The sequence below is a fragment of the Trachurus japonicus genome, chromosome 12, assembly GCF_045865225.1.
Source record: "Trachurus japonicus isolate A0001 chromosome 12, Traja_1.0".
Classification (NCBI taxonomy): Eukaryota; Metazoa; Chordata; class Actinopteri; order Carangiformes; family Carangidae; genus Trachurus; species Trachurus japonicus.
This window is the reverse complement of record NC_140918.1, coordinates 467,846-488,392: the sequence shown is the minus strand read 5'-3', so window position 1 is coordinate 488,392 and position 20,547 is coordinate 467,846. Positions and strand designations below refer to the sequence as shown.

The 20,547-nt window shown below is 40.7% G+C and overlaps 1 protein-coding gene across 3 annotated transcripts in view; it reads right to left on the bottom strand.

Moving 5' to 3' along the window:
* The window catches only part of brap (BRCA1 associated protein), a 30,668-nt gene that overhangs the window by 7,777 nt on the left and 2,344 nt on the right, over positions 1–20,547 (bottom strand). The window contains exons 2-11 of one of the 3 annotated variants that reach the window (XM_085792504.1): positions 17,382–17,552; positions 14,055–14,313; positions 12,352–12,541; positions 10,451–10,564; positions 8,840–8,988; positions 7,582–7,657; positions 6,828–6,966; positions 1,939–2,048; positions 328–417; positions 96–199 (exon numbers count right to left, since the gene is read on the bottom strand). In XM_085792504.1, the coding sequence (XP_085648630.1) occupies positions 96–199; positions 328–417; positions 1,939–2,048; positions 6,828–6,966; positions 7,582–7,657; positions 8,840–8,988; positions 10,451–10,564; positions 12,352–12,541; positions 14,055–14,313; positions 17,382–17,552 (1,402 nt within the window). The remainder of the gene's footprint in view (positions 1–95; positions 200–327; positions 418–1,938; positions 2,049–6,827; positions 6,967–7,581; positions 7,658–8,839; positions 8,989–10,450; positions 10,565–12,351; positions 12,542–14,054; positions 14,314–17,381; positions 17,553–20,547) is intronic. The other 2 variants (XM_085792505.1, XM_085792506.1) reach the window with 2 other exon arrangements.

The window sequence follows — 20,547 nt, the reverse complement described above, 5'->3', positions numbered from 1 at the left end:
CACTGCTACGCCGAGACCCCCTGTAACTCAGAGAAGCCACGGAGGACTCTGAAACTTCAATTTTCAGGTGAACTATCCCTTTAAGGAGCTCCTACTTCTTCTCCACGCTCTGCTTCTCCTTGCTGATCTCTCCCAGTCGCTGCTCCAGGTTGTCGCAGCGCTCCAGAGTTTCCTTAAACTTCGCCTTCATGTTGTTGATCTGAGACACACAGACAGGAGTCAGAGGGAGCAGCCAGATGTGTGTTGCCATAGCAGCCAGATGTGTGTTGCCATAGCAGCCAGATGTGTGCAGCTGGCTGGTCTGGGGTCAGTGTGTCAGTGTTTCACCTCCTCGGCCGTCTCCTTCTCCAGGTGAACGATCTTGTTCTCCCAGTAGATCCTCTGAGACTCCAGCTGACTGGTCAGCAGGTACGAGTACTGACGACACACAACCACACACACACACACACAACACCTCGTTACAACACATTACATCCCATAATATCACATTAGAAATCATAATAACTCATAATGAAATGAAACATGTGAAAGTTTGTCCCCCCTCTGGTTTAAAATGTGTGTTAATGTGTTTAACGGTTCATCCAGTGGAAGATGAAATGATCTCCAAAAGACATAAAGTTAAACATGAAACACTCTTTTTCAATATTTTATTCAATATCAGTGGATTATTTTAGTTTTCTAAAACAATACATAATAAGAAAATTTAATTTAATTTTAACTCATAATAAAATGAAACATGTGAAAGTTTGTCCACCCGCTCTGGTCCAAGTGTCCGTTAATGTGTTAAGTGGAAGATGAAATGATCTCCAAAAGACATAAAGTTAAACATGAAACACTCTTTTTCAATATTTTAATCAATATCAGTGTATTATTTTTAATTTTCTACATTGCAAAGACTAAGTTAAAACAAATGTGTATTTCTGTGGTGGCTGTTACAATAAGGAATTTATTATTATTACTGTAACGATAGAAGGAAAAAGCTGCTCAAATATTTTTCAGTTCAAGAGGAAGTATAAGCAAAAGAATAATATAAAAACATGTAATAAAAAAAGAATTGCTATGGATTTTTGATTTTGTATATTGTTGGCTGCAACCGGCTCATTATTATGGTATTTCATCTGATGTTTGTGCTTATTTTTGAAGAAAGGAGCAGGTGTTATAAGTTCTCTTCATCCTGCTCCTTTCAGACCCCAGGACTGGAACAAACTAATGACATGAAATAAAAATGTAAAAGATAAAAATAAAACAAATATTTAAAATGTAAAGGGAATGTGTCGTCTGTAACTTTATGTCTTTTGGAGATCATTTCATCTACCACTTGCTGAACTGTTTAAAGGGATAGTTCAACATTTTGTCACATTAGCCCATCACCATAATCCCTATAGTCATAGCAGTAGGTTTGTTACCTTTAATTGTCGGTGCAAGCTGTTTTTAGAACGGAGGAGCAGAGCCGTGAGCTGCTCAGAGCTACGCTACGGAGGCTCATTATGGGATTTCTTAATTGGTTTCCCTCATCAAACTCATCAAATACACAATCCAACAACTCCACAACGCTCTGGTGGACAAGTTGTGAGCTGCACATTCACCACGCTATGAGATAATAACACAACGTTACCACACAGAGTTGTTTTAGAGGGAAATACATGTAAAACCACTGATGCACGTTGCCTTCAGGGACAGTTTTTCATCAACAGTCTCTGTATTTCCCTCTAAAACAACTCTGTGTGGTAACGTTGTGTTATTATCTCATAGCGTGGTGAATGTGCAGCTCACAACTTGTCCACCAGAGCGTTGTGGAGTTGTTGGATTGTGTAAAAACAGCTTGCACCGACAATTAAAGGTAATGAACCTGCTATGACTATAGGGACATTATGGCAATGGGCCAGTCTGACTAAATGTTGAACTGTCCCTTTAACACATCAACATGCTCCTCTGTACCTCCAGCTGCAGAGCGTCGATCTTCTCAGCGTGGCAGGTGTCGCCTTCACACTCGTACTGAACCATCTTCCCGTCCGTCTTACTGGCCACCAGCCGATGGACGTAGTTATCTACACACACACACACACACACACACACACAGACACACACACACACACACACACAGACAGGAGTCAGGGAGAGCAGACTATGACAAGCAGATTTAACATTTAAAAGCTCAGTTTGACTCTCCAGAATGAACATTGTAGATATCAACAACGTCTTTCTGACTGGTCCTAACTACATTTTGAATAGTTGGATTTTTTATTCCAGATATCTGTAATTCAGTTTTGCCTCTTGTCAAAAAGAACATTTCAGATCCACAACTACGTTCTTCCTATAGGACAAATGACGTCACTTTAACCATTCATGTGTATGGGGTTTGTCATTACAGATATCTACAGTTCATTTACCGGAAAAAGAGAGTGGTACGTCATGTGCACGTGACTCCAGATGTAAAAAATAAATAAAAAAAACAAAACATGGATGATGGATCTATAATCCATGGAAATAAGGCTAGACTTTAACAATGGAGACACCAGGCAGTTGTTTTTTAGTTTTTAATGCAAACAGTTGATGTTATTTATTTAAATATTTTTTTATAATTATAATTATTAGGCCTACTTTTTTTTGTGGTTGATTGAACAGCATTTCAAGAGTGCCTTTCTGTAAGACTCTGCTATAGCTGGTGTTTAAGTTACATAAAGTCTTATAATAACAGATGTTTATGATAATATTTTCAAATTTCCAGTCAACTTTTAACATGGATCTTATGGCCTTATGGAATCACACCTGCTAAATGCTACTGCTCCATTAATGAATCTGTTCCCTACAGGGCCCTGCCATCGGTCAGGGTCAGGCCCCTGTCACAGAAAAACACGCTTGGGCACCGGTGGCCCGCCGGTGCCACCCTACCACCGGGCTTAAAGGGATAGTTCAACATTTTGGCAAATTGGCCCATTGCCATAATTGCTATAGTCATAGCAGTAGGTTCGTTACCTTTAATTGTAGGTGTAAGCTATTTTTAGAACGGCGGAGCGCAGCAGCTGGCTGCTCAGAGCTACGCTATGGAGGCTAAGGGAATTTCTTGGTTTCCCTCATTAAACTCATCAAATTCAACATCCCAAAACTCCACAGCGCTTTTGTAGACAAGTTGTGACCTGCACAACCACCACGCTATGAGATAATGACGGAACGATACGAAACGGAGCCGTTTTCGAGGTAAATACAGGGTAAATACGGAGACTGCTTGCTGAAAAACTGTCCCTGAACGCAACGCGCATCAGCGGTTTTGTATGAATTTACCTCGAAAACGGCTCCGTTTCGTATCGTTCCGTCATTATCTCATAGCGTGGTGGTTGTGCAGGTCACAACTTGTCTACAAAAGCGCTGTGGAGTTTTGGGATTTTGTATTTGATGAGTTTAATGAGGGAAACCAAGAAATTCCCTTAGCCTCCATAGCGTAGCTCTGAGCAGCCTGCTGCTGCGCTCCGCCGTGCTGAAAATAGCTTACACCTACAATTAAAGGTAACGAACCTACTGCTATGACTATAGCGATTATGGCAATGGGCCAATTTGCCAAAATGTTGAACTATCCCTTTAACAAGTTTTCTGGGGGAAACCCTGGTTTAAGTTCACTTTATAATGGAGTATGTTAATTTATAGGCTCCTACAGTATTTGTGTGCAGATAAATGTTAAAAATGCTAAAGACTAAAAATCATAGAGAGAATCGGCAATATCGTAGAATCGCAATTTAAATCGAATCGCCATCCAAAAAAATCGTAGAAAAATCGAATCGGGAGAAAAGTGTATCGTCCCAGCCCTAATTCTGACTAGTCATAATTCCAGTTACAGATATCTACAACGTCATTTCTCCTAATAACAGTGTGGGATCAGATCAGATGAAGACGTAACGATCTCAGCTTCAGTCAGAGAGTGAAACTCAAATAAACGTCATGAAACCAGAGAGTCGGTCGAGACACTAGGACCATTGTTCTGATCCGGCTCTGCCTCATTCTGCACATTTCTACTCTCACCTTCATTGATTTATTATTATTATTACAAGCTACTCATGTATTTACTTTGTGGAGGTTATGACTTACGTATTGTCTTGTGTGGATCTCTACCATCATAGAGCCACTTAATGCTCTTATTTCTCTTTTCTCATTTCACGTGCTTATAGCTGAGCTCTTTTTAAGAACTTAAAACTTTTTTGTGTTTGTTTTTATTCTGTTTTATGCTTCTCTTTTAAAAAAAAAAAAGTTTTGTCTTTATGTAAAGCACATTGAGTTGCCTTGGCATGAAATGCGCTATATAAATAAAGATGCCTTGCCTTGCCTTGCCTTATTTTCTGTGGAATATCTAACTTTATATATTAATCTATCCTGTAACAACCCATTCAGAATCAATGCAAATCTTAATTAATTTAGAAACAATATGAGTCTCACACACTGTTGCTGCAGTAGAATAATAAAAACATGCAATAAGAACAAAATAAAGTAGAAAAATAGCAAAAAAAGAAACTGAACCGTAGATAAGAGATGAATGCACACTATGAGCACGTGTTTTTGTGAATAAATCAGACAGAGCAACAGATAAATAAGTTATTGCTTTCACACTAGAGACAAAAAAAGCTTTGGAAATGTCTGACAGTGTGATTTGCATCCAGTTGTTCTGCAGCAACACATTATAAAATTCAAGATAAAATGAAAAACGAAATCACTGACAACTTTCAGTTTGGAAAGTGTTATAGAGACCGTTGTAAAGCTTTGGGACCAAATGATTAAATAGAAATAGAAGTGATTAAAGAATGAAATTATCATCTAAAAACTGTATTTTATGTTTACTTGGGTTGTCTTTGTCTAATATATAAACAAAGTGTGAAACAAAAGTGTGATAAATCTGCAAAAAAGTAAGAAATCCAGAAGGGAGCAAATACTATTTGATATCATTCTGCCCCCTGCTGGTCAAACAGCTTCACAGCAGCTACAACAGCTTTAAAAAACCACTGGAGTCACTCAGGACTCAACTTTTAACAGATATATTATCAAATATGGTGGTGAAATCTGTCAGAACAACTAACCAACAACTAAACAACAACTATCTAACACTATAATAAATCATGTGTCGATATAAAAACATCTCGGCTGATGAATCACACACAGGAACTGGTCGGTTCAGTTCAAGCTCAAACAAAAACCACTTCATCCACCACTTTGTTTTTACAGTGAAATCTAAAAATAAAACCCTTCAGCTCTTATCACATGAAAACATACAGCTCTGGAAAACATTAAGAGACCACTCCCAAAATGATCAGTTTCTCTGGTTTTACTATTTATAGCTGTGTGTTTGAGTACAATTAAATTATTTTTTTTTGGTTTTATTCTATCAACTACCGACAACATTTCTCCCAAAATTGAAATAAAAATATTGTCATTTAGAGCTTTTATTGGCTGAAAATGACTAAACTAGTCTAAATAACAGGAATATCAAGTCTTTTCAGACCTTGAATAATAATAATAATAATAATAATGCAAAGAAAACATGTTCATATTTATTCCTAAACAACACAGCAAGAACATTTTACCTCAGGAAGAGTTTATAAACCAGTTTTAGTGGGATAATGTCGATGTTTAATCCCAGCAGTGGTTTTTATTTATAATCTTCCTATAAAACCAGATGTGGTTCAGGCGATGACCTCATGTGTTTGTGTTGGTGTTTAAAATAGAAAAGAAAGAATGGCTGTCATACATGTAGAGAAGAATCTGCAAAAAAGTAAGAAATCCAGAAGGGAGCAAATACTATAAACTATATATGATGTCCTTCTGCCCCCTGCTGGTCAAACAGCTTCACAGCAGCTACAACAGCTTTAAAAACCACTGGAGTCACTCAGGACTCAACCGTTAACAGAAGAGAATGACTGTCATACATGTAGAGATGCTTTTAAGAAACATTTGTCAAAGTGGTCTCTTATTTTTTTTCCAGAGCTGTATGTATATATATATATATATATATATATATATATATATATATATATATATACACAGTAGTCGAGTTGTAAAAAAAATTCAGGGGGGATGGTTTTTTTTTCACCTTAAAAAAATGATATCAAAACAAAACACTGAAAATAAGACTTCTTAATCCTCTCAAATCAAATCAAGCCAAGTTTATTTGAATTTTTTTATTTGTGCCCTCAGATTTTATTATTTATTTTATTCAACTCTCTAATGATGAAATAATTAGGGCTGTCAATCTATTAAAATATTTAATCCCGATTAATCTCATGAATGTCATACTTAACTCGTGATTAATCGCAAATTAATTGCACATTTTTATCTATTATCGCCTAAATGTCCCTTGAATTATCATTTCAATACTTTTATCAACATGGAAAAGTGGGTAGGCTTGATTTGTGCAAATGTTTTTTAATGAAATCAACTATCAATAGATAAAAAGAAATTGACGCCGTTAAAATTGATTTGACAGCCTATGATTACAAGTTAAATGTCCAACATTTAATGTAAAAAGGGGACGGATGGAGAGGGGGGGTGGCATTTTTTCAGGGGGGATGATTTTGATTGTTTTTATTTCAGGGGGGATGATTTTGATTGTTTTTATTTCAGGGGGGATGATTTTGATTGTTTTTATTTCAGGGGGGATGATTTTGATTGTTTTTATTTCAGGGGGGATGATTTTGATTGTTTTTATTTCAGGGGGGATGCCATCCTCCCTCATCCCCCCTCAACTCCACTATATATAAATATAAACCCTGAGTGCGTGATAAACAGGGGGGTGGTACCTCCGGCGTATATATATATATATATATATATATAAATATAAGGGGTGGTACCTCCGGCGTAGTCCCAGACGCGGTGGTTGGTCAGCTGCATGGCGTACGTGTGCTGCGTCTCCTCAAAGTGTTTGTAGGCGTGACGACTCACGTAGCGACCGCAGCCGATGTGGCCGCAGATCAGACAGATCCACAGGTTCTACAGGGGGGGGGGGGGCAGAGAGAGAGACAGGTTAGAGACAGACAGATCCACAGGTTCTATGGGGGGGGGGGGGGGGCAGAGAGAGAGACAGGTTAGAGACAGACAGACAGACAGACAGACAGACAGACAGACAGACAGACAGACAGACAGACAGACAGCCTTTACTAAAAGCCGAACTAGGGACGGGAGTTGGAAACTAGCATCAGCTATAATCTGCAGAACATCAGTCACATTGACTTGTTTGTAACGAGTGGAGGTGTCACTATGTTAACCTGCATTGTCCCTATCAAATAAACTGAATTAAATTAGATAGATAGATAGATAGATAGATAGATAGATAGATAGATAGATAGATAGACAGATAGACAGATAGACAGATAGACAGATAGATAGATAGATAGATAGATAGATAGATAGATAGATAGATAGATAGATAGATAGATAGATAGATAGATAGATAGATAGATAGATAGACAGATAGACAGATAGACAGATAGACAGATAGATAGACAGATAGATAGATAGATAGATAGATAGATAGATAGATAGATAGATAGATAGATAGATAGATAGATAGATAGATAGATAGATAGATAGACAGAGGTCAGTTACCTCCTGAACTCCACACTCGAAGCACTTGTTCTCCTCCACCGGCTCGGGGGTCTGACAGTACCTGCACACGGGACACCTGCAACACAACACATCACTTCATTGGTCTTCTGGAACATTCACATGTTCTGAGATTTAGTTCTTCATTAAATGTGAAAACATAATCATTACAAAAACAAGAAATTAAATAAAGCAATGAAATGTTTCATTCTTTGTGTAATGGTGGATCTATATAATGTGTTAGTTTCCCTCTCTTACACCTCGTCCTGACATACAGCCAGTGAGCTAAACGGCAAAGAAAACTTGCGCGAAGGTGTCCTGATCTGCAGCGTGACGATTTTGTTGCGAGTATATTCTATTGGTTTAGAATCCAAACCAATCAAATTATCGAGGGACGTAGCTACACAAACTTGCGGCGCTATTCTGAGATTCCTGGTTGCCGTTTTTCACATCTTTGAGTGTTTTTTTAATTTTATGCCTCTCATATTCTCCTCTCTCTGATAACTAGCTTGTCAACAGGAAGCAGCGTGGACTTTTCAACCAATAAGAAGCGTTTAGGGGCGGGACACCGCCGCCAAATGTCAGGACGGGGTGTAAATTTGAATTACTGACATACACTTTGTTACATGATATTCTAATTCATTGAGATGCACTTGATGCTTTTTCTGTCACTTAAATTTTTATTGACAAATTATTGCTAACAAACTAAACAGAAAGCTGCCTGGGGATTGAACATTATTCTGCAGATTAGTGCATCCATCAATTATTATTCCAGTCCAGTATCGTCGTCTAGAGTCTTGTTTAAGGTCCATTCCACCCATTTCTACCTGTATACAGCATGTTTCTGGTTAAATTATTATTGTAAGAGCTTAAAAAGTTTTGATTTATGACTTTTATTACTTGTTATATAAGAGTTGACCTGATTGACAGGTGAGTGGTTTTACCTGCTTTAGTTTATTATAGAGAATTCTTATTTCTATTCGAGCTTTTATTTAGAAAGTTGTGTAAATGTAAGACTGTGTGTGTGTGTGTGTGTGAGTGTGTGTGTGTGTGTGTGAGAGTGTGTGTGTGTGTGTGTGTGTGTGTGTGTGTGTGTGTGTGTGTGTGTGTGTGTGAGAGTGTGTGTGTGTGTGTGTGTGTGTGTGTGTGTGTGTGTGTGTGTGAGTGTGTGTGTGTGTGTGTGTGTGTGTGTGTGTGTGTGTGTGTGTGTGTGTGTGTGTGTGTGTGTGTGTGTGTGTGTGTGTGTGTGTGTGCTACTGACGAGGCGTCCTCCCAGCGCTGCAGACACTGGCTGTGGAAGCTGTGGTTGCACAGCGTGGTGAGGATGCCGTTGACCGACTCGTCCATCCGCTCCAGACACACGGTGCATTTAGGGAGTTCAGTCAGCTCCATCACAGGAAGGCTGGCTCCCTGTGGGGGGGGGGGGGCAGCTTTAAAGGGATAGTTCACCCAAAATTCAAATTTCCCTCATTATATATATAACAGGGTTCCTACACATTTGAAAATCCCAAATTCCATACTTTTTCCAGACCCTAATTTCCAGACTTCTCGGTAAAAAAAATCTAATAATTTGTGATATTTAAGTAAATAGACGTGCATAATATAAAAAAAGCATGCAATTTCTCATTTCTTGTCATTATTCTGAATGAGTATGCCATTATGCAACCAAATGATTTCCAGGAGATTGTAGCTAGGTACAATAGCGCATACAAAATAATTAACCCAAATCACTTCAGATGAGACCAAACCAAGATAAGATAAATAAAATAAATATATTTCCATACAATAGTTTCCATTTTCCATACTTTTGCAGACCTGGAAATGTATAAAATAAAATTCCATTCTTTTCCATACTTTCCATACTTGCGTAGGAACCCTGATATAAACTTTATTTCAGACACAGGTCCATATCACAATCAAACAATAATAAATAGTACAAAAATAAAAAGAAAGTACAAAAATACATTTCATAAAATATACAGACTATTGCACCAATGCCACCGTAGCCTAGAAGTGAATCGGTAGCTGTCAATGGGCTGACTAGAGCCTCAATTATGTGATTCTCTGATTTGTCGAGGCGACACATAAAACTAAACATCAACTGTCTTAAAGGGATAGTTCACCCTAGAATGATATTTCGCTCATTATCTCCTCCCCCTCATGTGGACTAAGGGCTGGAAGAAGCTTCAGATTCCTCCGTCCCTTCTCTGAGTTACAGGGGGTCTCGGCATAGCAGTGCATGTCCATATAACGGTTGTAAAGGGACACCAGAGCTCTTCGTAAAAAAACACACACAAAAAAACATCCAAATACCTCCATGCTGCTCGTATGTAATGTCCGTCTTGTGCTGAAGCCCCAAATTGCGTAATTGTCCCGAAAAAAATTAAATAAGTCTATATTTTAAGCTTGTTTGTAGCGGAAGCTTCTCGAAGCTCCTCTTCCTGGTCCGTCCAAATCTCGCGTGATTTGCGCCGGCGTCAGTGCGGTTACTGCGAATCACGCGAGATTTGGACGGACCAGGAAGAGGAGCTTCGAGAAGCTTCCGCTACAAACAAGCTTAAAATATAGACTTATCTCATTTTTTTCGGAACAATTTCTCATGTCGGGGCTTCAATACAAGACGGACATTACATACGAGCAGCATGGAGGTATCTGGATGTTTTTTGGTGTGTCTTTTTGTTATGAAGACAGTTGGTATCCATTAGCAACCGTCATATGGACATGCACTGCTACGCCGAGACCCCCTGTAACTCAGAGAAGCCACGGAGGACTCTGAAATTTGAATTTTGGGTGAACTATCCCTTTAAGACACACACCTGTATAAGCAGCAGCAGCAGCAGCAGTGTGTGTGTGTGTGTGTGTGTGTGTTTACCTCGTCAGACTTGATGACCTCGGCTCTCTCCACATAAACCAGCTGACAGACTGCTTCCTCTATGGAGTTGAACTGTCGGCCGTTACAGGCCGTGTAGAAGCTGTCGGCGTCCGCCTGCAGCACAAACAGCAGCACAGACTGAATCAAATATGAAATATGAAATATGACATATGACAGGTTTTATCTGCTTGTGCAACTGTGTACGGGCATCGTGCAACACAATCTGGCACTTTGAACTGTTGTGCACTTTAGAGCACCGTGCAGTACAACTTGGTACCCATACACTGCTGCACTTTTGCACTTAGTTTAGTTTAGTTTTTATTTGCACATTATATAACCTGCATAAACAATGAAAATAGTCAAATTAAACATTGTACAGGAGAGGTAGAAGCCAAAAAAGGCTGATAAAAATATATAACAACAACAACAACAACAGCGGTGGTCTTCAGAGTAAAAAGATAATACAGAAATTCACAACATAAGAAACAGAAAAGAAAGAAAGACAAATTAATATAGAAAAATGAAAATGAAAAGAAAGAAAGACAAATAAACATAGAAAAATGAAAGATACTGAATTAAAAAAAACAAAAAACAATTCACGTAATGAGAAGAAAAAAAAAAGTAAATTAAAGGTGCAAATTGACAGATCCAGAAATGTTACAAATCTTAACTAAAAAATGTTTTTTTCAGATGTTTTTTGAACAAGTAGTGATGTAGGTAGATTATTCCATAAGGATGGTCCTCTGTATTTTAAAGTGCGTTGATTGAATGAAGTCCGACAAAACTTTAGCACTTTATCTCTCAGAAACTCTTTAGGTCCCACTACCCATGGAAGAGTTGTCAAAATGTCAATGTTTTATTTCGTTATAGTCGTTGCGTTATGTCCTTGTTGTCTGCATTGTTATGTCGTTTATAATACTATGTTGTTCTGTCACTGTACTGTTTTTATGTTTTGGGACTCCGGATGGAAATTAGCACTAGCTGCTATAATCCGGCTCATTTACATGTTTTTATATGTCCATATATATTTTAGGGGTGTGACGATACAGTCAGCTCACGAGACGAGACGAGATTTTAAGAAAACTACAATGACAAAATATATGACTGGACCAACAGACTTTTATTTAACCGAGTTGCACATGCATTTTGAAATGTTTTATTGTAACTCTCTCATGTTTTATAATTCAATTAATCATGTCTAACGCAACTGTATAGATACATATATTTTTAGATTTCAATGAATCATGTCAATCGCAACTGCATTAGATTATATTTTCTTATAATTCAACGAATCATGTCCAATCCTCCTGCAATTATGTAAATGTACTTATCCTGTTATCTAACGGTCCTCTGTCTTTTTATGTTACTTGTTGTATTGTTTTGGGGACTACGGATGTAATTTAGCATTAGTGCTAAATGCGGTGTATTTACAGTGAGTAGTACTGCACTCACTGTCCATTAATATGCACTCTGTCTCGACTAAATACACAAATTAAGTAAAGTAAAGTAAAGTAGCTCCTGGTCCAGAATAACTGACCTGGGAACAGAACTTGATGAGCACCATGTACTGGTTGGGCTGTATAACTGACCTGGGAACAGAACTTGATCAGCACCATGTACTGGTTGGGCTGTATAACTGACCTGGGAACAGAACTTGATGAGCACCATGTACTGGTTGGGCTGTATAACTGACCTGGGAACAGAACTTGATCAGCACCATGTACTGGTTGGGCTGTATAACTGACCTGGGAACAGAACTTGATGAGCACCATGTACTGGTTGGGCTGTATAACTGACCTGGGAACAGAACTTGATGAGCACCATGTACTGGTTGGGCTGTATAACTGACCTGGGAACAGAACTTGATGAGCACCATGTACTGGTTGGGCTGTATAACTGACCTGGGAACAGAACTTGATGAGCACCATGTACTGGTTGGGGGTGGAGTCTCTGATGATCTTCATGTGCTCCATGACGTCGTTGAACGGCGCCAGCAGCTTCATGAGGTCGTGGCTGGTCATGGTGGCGGGGACCGTCAGGATGCAGACCATGGCGCTGCGCCGCACGTCTTCGGTCAGGGAGGTCATCTTACTGCAGCAACAACAACAACAACAACACAACAAGACAACAAGACAGAGAGGAAGGAGGTTTAACACGGTTCTGTTCATAAGTAATAAAGAAGTTAAAGTTAAAACAGTTTCTCTTAGAATTTAAAGGGACAACCAGGAGTTTTGTTAAAGTGAAGTGTTTCCTCACTACATTTATGAGCCTCCGCACCGTGAAATTCTTTGACCGGGTCAAGACAGACTCATGTTTTCATTCATCAAGAATTAAAGTCAGAGGTTGGAAGACGATCACATACCGTCGTAGTTCCCACCATAAACGGAGATTCATACGGCGGCGTTATTCTCATGACTCGCCACGAAACCTAAAGTAAAGAAACGCTGGTCGGCTCGCCCAGCATTTCCACCACCACTAATAATAACAAAATAACCATAGAGACAAAACCATAGATTTATCTAAAATGGACCATTAACAAGTGGTAACGGAGATTCATCCACATTAATATCAGACTTTTTTATAACCAAATAGAAACTCCTCATTGTCCCTTTAATGAATTATGATTGAACATGTTTCAAATTGTAAAATAGGAAGTTTTCAGTTTGAATGGAATTGTGTTTGTGTAAAACCTTTTTAGAATTAATGTGTACACGTGGTCAAATACAAGAAATAAGGTCATTTCAGACAGTAAATGTTGAAAGTTTTTGGGATAGTATATTTTAAGGGATAGTTCAACATTTTTGTCAAATTGGCCCATTGCCATAATCCCTATAGTCATAGCAGTAGGTTCGTTACCTTTAATTGTCGGTGCAAGCTGTTTTTAGAACGGCGGAGCAGAGCCGTGAGCTGCTTCATTTAAAGCAGATATCAGTGGAATGTTTTTGTTAATATAAGTCCTAAATAGTCCTATTTTCCGTCAGCAATCACTTACATGAAGTATTTCAGCCTAAACACGAGTCTCTCCGTCACTCTGCTCTGCTGTAACCCGAGGAGAAAATTTTCCTTGTGGGATACAAGTGTTATCCAATGAGGGGAGAGAACGGCATGAAGGGCTGTGTGTGCAGCCAAGGGATGCGCGTGAATGTGGTGACGTAGCACGAGGACCAATTGATGCCTGACAAGGGCGGGGGCTGCTAACTCATGGTGCGTTCCAGGTAACCCGTAGCTTGTGTTTTTCCTTCCTGTGAAGTCATACCAGTTCGATCTGGTACGAGTTCACGGGTCGGAAGTTACGAGTGGCCGTTATAGGGAACTTTCACAGACAACAGGACGGTAAAAACACGAGCTACGGGTTACCTGGAACGCTACCAAGTCGTAGTTGTGACTTGAAGCTGTAACTTACGGTTTCAAAAGCCTGCCTTGAACACAGCATTAGCCGAAACGGCCGTGCCCCTGATATCTGCTTTAATAATCGATTATTGTTCGTTTAATTGATTAATTGTTGCAGCTCTATTAATATCACATTATTGAAGGTACTGAAGGACAGAAATAAACCCGTGTCTGTATGTAACCACGTGGATGTGAGAGGCCAGATGAGACTGACTTGGTCTTGTAGAGGTGCATGATGCCGTAGACGATCTCCACCGACGGGTTCCCGCTGAAGAAGGAGATCTGGTCTGGCAGCTGCTTGGAGGGAGAGTCTGGAGTCGAACCTGTGGCCGCTGAGCCGTCTGAGGCCTCGGGGCTCTCTGGGTCTGGGTCTGGGTCTGCTTCTGGTTCTGGTTCTGGGTCTGCTTCTGGGTCGGTCTGTGCAGCCTGAACATCAGAGCTCTGCTCCGTCGACTCCTCACCTCCTCCTTTATCTGCAGGAGAAGCTCATGTTCACATCTGGAGCTCATGGCCGCTGACACTCATACAAACCACTGCTGCCTTTAAACACTGGTGGTTACCCTTCCTGAGTCTAAAAACATAGGTGATGGTGTTTGTGTATGTATGTATATATATATATATATATATATATATATATATTAGGGCTGTCAAACGATTAATTTTTCTAATCGCGATTAATCGCATTTTTTCCATAGTTAACTTGCGATTAATCTCTATTAAAAATATTATATATGGCGCTTTGGACTTTCAACACTCCAAAGTGTTATAATCTCTAGACAAACAACTTTTAGACCAGACCTAGCAGGCCTACCTAATCATAACACATGATGCATGAAACTCACACAGAATTGAAACAAATTGCATCCAGTGGAAATTGCCCTTTACTTTGCTACGCCTCTGCCTGGCCATGTGCATTTGTTTACAACAAAGCCGTCCAAAAATGAATGGATGGAGCTGTGGATATATGTTAGACTGTGTATATTTGTGTAGCAACCAACTTGAAGGTGGCTTACCGCCACCTACTGGACTGGAGGTCCCACACTCCAGTCCTCCAGTCCAGCAGACAGAGGACAAAATGGGCTGCGATTAACCGCGATTAAAACATTTAATCTCGTTAATTTTTTTAATTAATCTCATCGCGATTAACGCGTTAACTCTGACAGCCCTAATATATATACAGTACAGGCCAACAGTTTGGACACACCTTCTCATTCAATGTGTTTCCTTTATTCTCACTGAAGGCACCAAAACTATGAATGAACACATGTGGAATTAAAGGGACAACGAGGAGTTTCTATTCGGTTATAAAAAAGTCTCACGTTAATGTGGATGAATCTCCGTTACCACTTGTTAATGGGCCCATTTTCGATAAATATATCGTTCTGTCTCTATGGTTATTTTGTTATTATTAGTGGTGGCGGAAATGCTGGGCGAGCCGACCAGCGTTTCCTTCGTTGCGAATCATGAGAATAACGCAGCCGCATCGCCGTTTATGGTGGGAACTACGACGGTATGTGAACCTCTATGAACCTCTGACTTTAATTATTGATGAATGAAAACATGAGTCTGTCTTGCGCCCGGTCAAAGAAATGTACGGTGCGCGCGGAGACTCATAAATGTAGTGTGAAAACGCTTCGCTTTTCCAAAACTCCTCGTTGTCCCTTTAACAAAAAAGTGTGAAATAACTGAAAACACGTCTTTTCTTCTTTGTCTTCTCTTTCTTCTTTTCTTCTTCCTCTCCTTCTTCCTCCTCCTCCTCCTCTATCTCTGCCCCCACCAGTTCTAGTTTCTTCAGAGTAGCCCCCACCCCTTTGCTCTGATTACTGCTTTGCACACTCTTGGCTTCTCTTGATGAGCTTCAAGAGGTGAACCTGACCTGAACATGGTTTTCACTTCACAGGTGGTGTTGCCTTGTCAGGTTCATTAGTGGAATTTCACTGAGAATCTACAATGTAAATAGTCATGAAAATAAAGGAAATGCATTGAGTGTGTCCAGACTTTTGGCCTGTACTGTATATATATATATATATATATATATACTGTATATATATATATATATATTTTGGCTTTAAAGCCAAAATGTGAGTCTGTGGCTCTGTGCCAAACCGACGAGCGACTGCAGCTGAGCCACGGAGCGATTTTTTCGGAGCGATACAAGCGATAGCGACAAAAATAAAAGGTCCGGTGTGAACGCAGCTTTAGAGCTGGACTGATGATGGTTGTGTTAAGCTGCGTTCACACCGGACCTTTTATTTTTGACGCTATCGCTCGTATCGCTCCAAAAAAATTGCTCCGTCGCTCCATCGCTCCGAGCCCCAGCGAGTTTTCACCTGAGTGATTAAACGTTCAATCGCTCGTTTGCATCGACTTAACATGTAAACTGGTCGCCAGAGAGAAAAACTAAAGGTCCGGTGTGAAGGCAGATTTAGGAGACAGGACAGTAGGTGCGTTTCCATTACCCCCTTGAAATGCGCAAAACCCAAATATCGAAATTAAAAAGTGGTAATGGAAACACCTACATTTCGAAAAAACTCACAAATATCGCAAAAAAGTTTTTGCACTCTCATGAGGTGGTTTTTGAGACGTATCGATACAAAAGTGTATCGCAAAAGTGTAATGGAAACACTTTTTCCGCTTTTCTACACGTCAACGGCGTCAGCGGAGTTGTGTGTGTCCACGCTGTGTTGGTTTATGTAACTTGAGGGGACAAATGAACCACATGTTTATTGTCATGCATTGCTGACCTGGGCATTGTTTCTCAATAAATTAGAAAACCCTTTCCTATCGTTCCCCTTTTCCGTGCATGGTTGAAGGAGACTGGCTCGCATCCACGCTCCCACTCCCTCCTGCGCCGACATGTCACCTTAAGTCACATAAACCAGTACGGGTGTGTGGACACAACCACCTATATTGTTGTCAGCGCCTCATCCCCGCTGGTGTTAAAAGGCTCCGTTCTTTCTGCAGTCAGGTTAAAGCGCACACCCGCCGTGTTGGTAAACAATTAATCCCTCTATATCAACGGAGGCGACCGTGCTGAGCAGCTTGGGTTGGAGGTGGTGTGAGGGGCCAGCGGGGGACAGGGGAGGGGGCATTAGAGCTTCAGCACGGTACAACTGGCCCGTGTGAGTGCGTCCTTATTTGTGGCCGCTGCAGCGCCACACGGGCTTTGCCTTTCAGCAATCAAGCGCTGTTTTTGTCTTTGTTAATAACAATAACAGCAACAGCTGTCGGCAGCTGAGATCGCTGTGCCGTCACCATAGAAACGGAAGACGCATTACGGCTCATTCGCGAAATACCTTTCAATGGAAACACCCGCAAATAGCAATTGCACTTTTTCGAAGTTTCAGAAATATCGCTTTTATTTTGCGAAAATCTGTAATGGAAACGCAGCTTGTGTCTCACCTGTCTCACCTGTCTCACCTGTCTCACCTGTCTCACCTGTCCCCGGCTGGAATGTCTCTATGACCATGTCCCCCATGTCTCACCTGTCTCACCTGTCCCAGGCTGGAATGTCTCTATGACCATGTCCCCCATGTCTCACCTGTCTCACCTGTCCCAGGCTGGAATGTCTCTATGACCATGTCCCCCATGGCTCTGCTGCCGATGTGCTGGTGGAGGACAGACGCTCTCTCCTGCTCCGTCTTCCCGCTCAGAGTCAGACGAGCCAATCCCAGAGCTCGGTCCTGCTGCTCGTCCTCAGACATGTCCTCCGCTGTGGGACAGACAGGACACAGAGAGACAGACAGGACACACGGACACAGAGAGACAGACAGGACACAGAGAGACAGAGAGACAGAGAGACAGAGAGAGACAGAGACACAGAGAGACAGACAGGACACAGAGAGACAGAGAGACAGAGAGACAGAGAGAGACAGAGACACAGAGAGACAGACAGGACACAGAGAGACAGACAGGACACAGAGAGACACAGAGACAGAGAGACAGAGAGAGACAGAGACACAGAGAGACAGACAGGACACAGAGAGACAGACAGGACACAGAGAGACAGAGAGACAGAGAGACAGAGAGAGACAGAGACACAGAGAGACAGACAGGACACAGAGAGACAGAGAGAGACAGAGAGACAGACAGGACACAGAGAGACAGAGAGACACAGAGAGACACTATATTAAAGCAGAAGTCAGCGATCCGGTGGTTTGGGCTAATGCTGCGTTCCAGGCAGGCTTTTGAAACCGTAAATTACAGCTTCAAGTCACAACTTACGACTTTGTAGCGTTCCAGGCAACCCACTCGTGTTTCTCCGACCTGTTTTACCTGTGAAAGTCACTATAACGGCCACTCGTAACTTCTGACCCGTGAACTCGTACCAGATCGAACTGGTACCACTTCACAGGTCGGAAAAACACCAGTTACGAGTTGCCTTGAACGCACCATAACAGTCCTCGTCCCTACGTCACCACATTCAGGCGCATCCCTTGGCTGCACACACAGAGAGGACTGCCCCTTTATGCCGTTCTCTCTCCTCATTGGATAAAGGTTGTAGGATACAAGGAAAGTTTTCTCCTGGGCTCAGAGCAGAGCAGAGTGACTGACAGACCCGTGTTTCAGACCAAACACTCTATAGAAGTGATTGCTGTCGGAAGATACAACTATTTAAGACTTAGATTAACACAAACATTCACCTGACTTCTGCTTTAATCAACCAGAAACACAACTACACTTCCTCACCAAATGTGAAAAATATATAAATATTAGAGAAACATATTTCCTAAAATTTGAATCTATAACAAAAGTTTAAACTATCAGATGAAGAAAAACTTCCCATCCTGCTGGGGGAAGAAGCAAAGACTAATAAACTAGCAGCAGTCTCTGTGTCTGAGGGACAGGGAGTGACACTCCCAGCTGACACAAATGTTGTTGTTTGTTGTTTTGTTTATTGTATTTACAATGATTACACGTCTTTACTCAGTAATGACAACACTATACTGTAAATGTTGTTTTCCTTAATTGTCATGATCATTATTATTTTTCTTTAATTCCAAACGCTTGCTTTGGCAATATATACAATGTATGTCATGCCAATAAAGCCAATTGAATTGAATTGAATTGAATTGACACATAGAGACATATAGAGACACAAGTTGGGTTTCCATCCAAGTCGTATCGAATTTAAAAGCAGATTTTGTGAAAATGTGCAAAAAGCAAATGTGAATTTATGACCGTTTCCATTCATTATGTGATATATAGCCTATATGAATGTATCCAACAGTTGACACTCAGCTGACACTCAACATCATGGACAATTTACCGTACTTTCCGGACTATAGACGGACCTGAGTAGCCGCACCAGCTAAATGTTAAAAGAAAATACTGTACATAGCTATAGGCCGCACTTGAATATAAGCTGCAGGTTTTCATGTTGTAACATGAGATATTTACACAGAAAGACAGTAGAACTGTGACAGTCCGCTCGCTTTTCCGCTGTTCTGGTTACGCTCCTCTCGCCCATGTGCATCTGTTTACATACGAAGCCGGTGAAAAATCAATAAATGTAGCGGTGGATAACGTTACATAACGATGTTGCCACGTGTGTTTGTGTCGTCTTAACCGTCATAAACAACAGATTATGGGTTACGGAGCGTTTGTGTTGCGGTGCAGCAGAGAGGAGAGCTGGGAGACCGGGGCGTCGCTGGGTGAAGTCCAGCAGCTTCACCCACAAACTCTGCCTCAGTTCACATCATCTGTTTCCATCACAAAAACTCTCATTTCCTTTAATTGATACACTGACAAATCCCCCCCCTCCAAGCGTATAAACTTTTATGCGCATTTACTGCCTTTTTTCAAATTTCTGGCGTTTCCATCCAAGTATTTATTCGCAATTTTTGAAAATGCGAAGAAAAAAAGGTGGATGGAAACGCAACTACTGAGACATAGAGACACAGAGACAGAGACAGAGACACTCAGATGTGAAGAAATCATATCCAAAGTCCGTCGGTGACCACAATCCTGTTGTAGTTTCATCAGATTCAGATGTCCACATGGACAGACAGCTCACGTTCATGTGTCAAACTACAACACAGGAGGTTTTTCCTAAGATTCTTCTGAATAAACAGTTCAATCTGACTTCAAATGAGATGTGGCTTTCAGCTCAATTGGTGCATGTCATCGAAGCAGCGTTAAAGCAGAAGTCAGGTGAATGTTTGTGTTAATATAAGTCTTAAATAGTTGTATCTTCCGACAGCAATCACTTCTATAGAGTGTTTGGTCTGAAACATGGGGGCTGCTAACTCCATCGGCTGACAGGAAGTTAGACAAAAAAACCGGATCGCTCACTGATAGCTTTAAAGCTCATAGGCGCTATAACTCAAACTATCTTCAGTGTGTGTGTGTGTGTGTGTGTGTGTGTGTGTGTGTGTGTGTGAAACATCTGGATGATCCTACACACTCTGAACTCATACTAACCTGCCTTCGACTGAACCAGCACCAAAACTCTATTCTCATCTACAACGAAAACCATCAACACTTTCTTAAACCTCGAGCACTTTGATATTTATATTGTTGTAATATACTCTGATTACTTCTCTACTGTAACTACATCTGGATCATGAGTTGGTATATTGGACATTAGCAGAACATCTGCAGAACATGTTCACGCTGGAGGAAGAGGATGACAGATTAAAGCTGGATTATAAACATACATTTACAAGGCTAGGTTTAACAGGGTTTATACAGGAATCTTGAAGTTA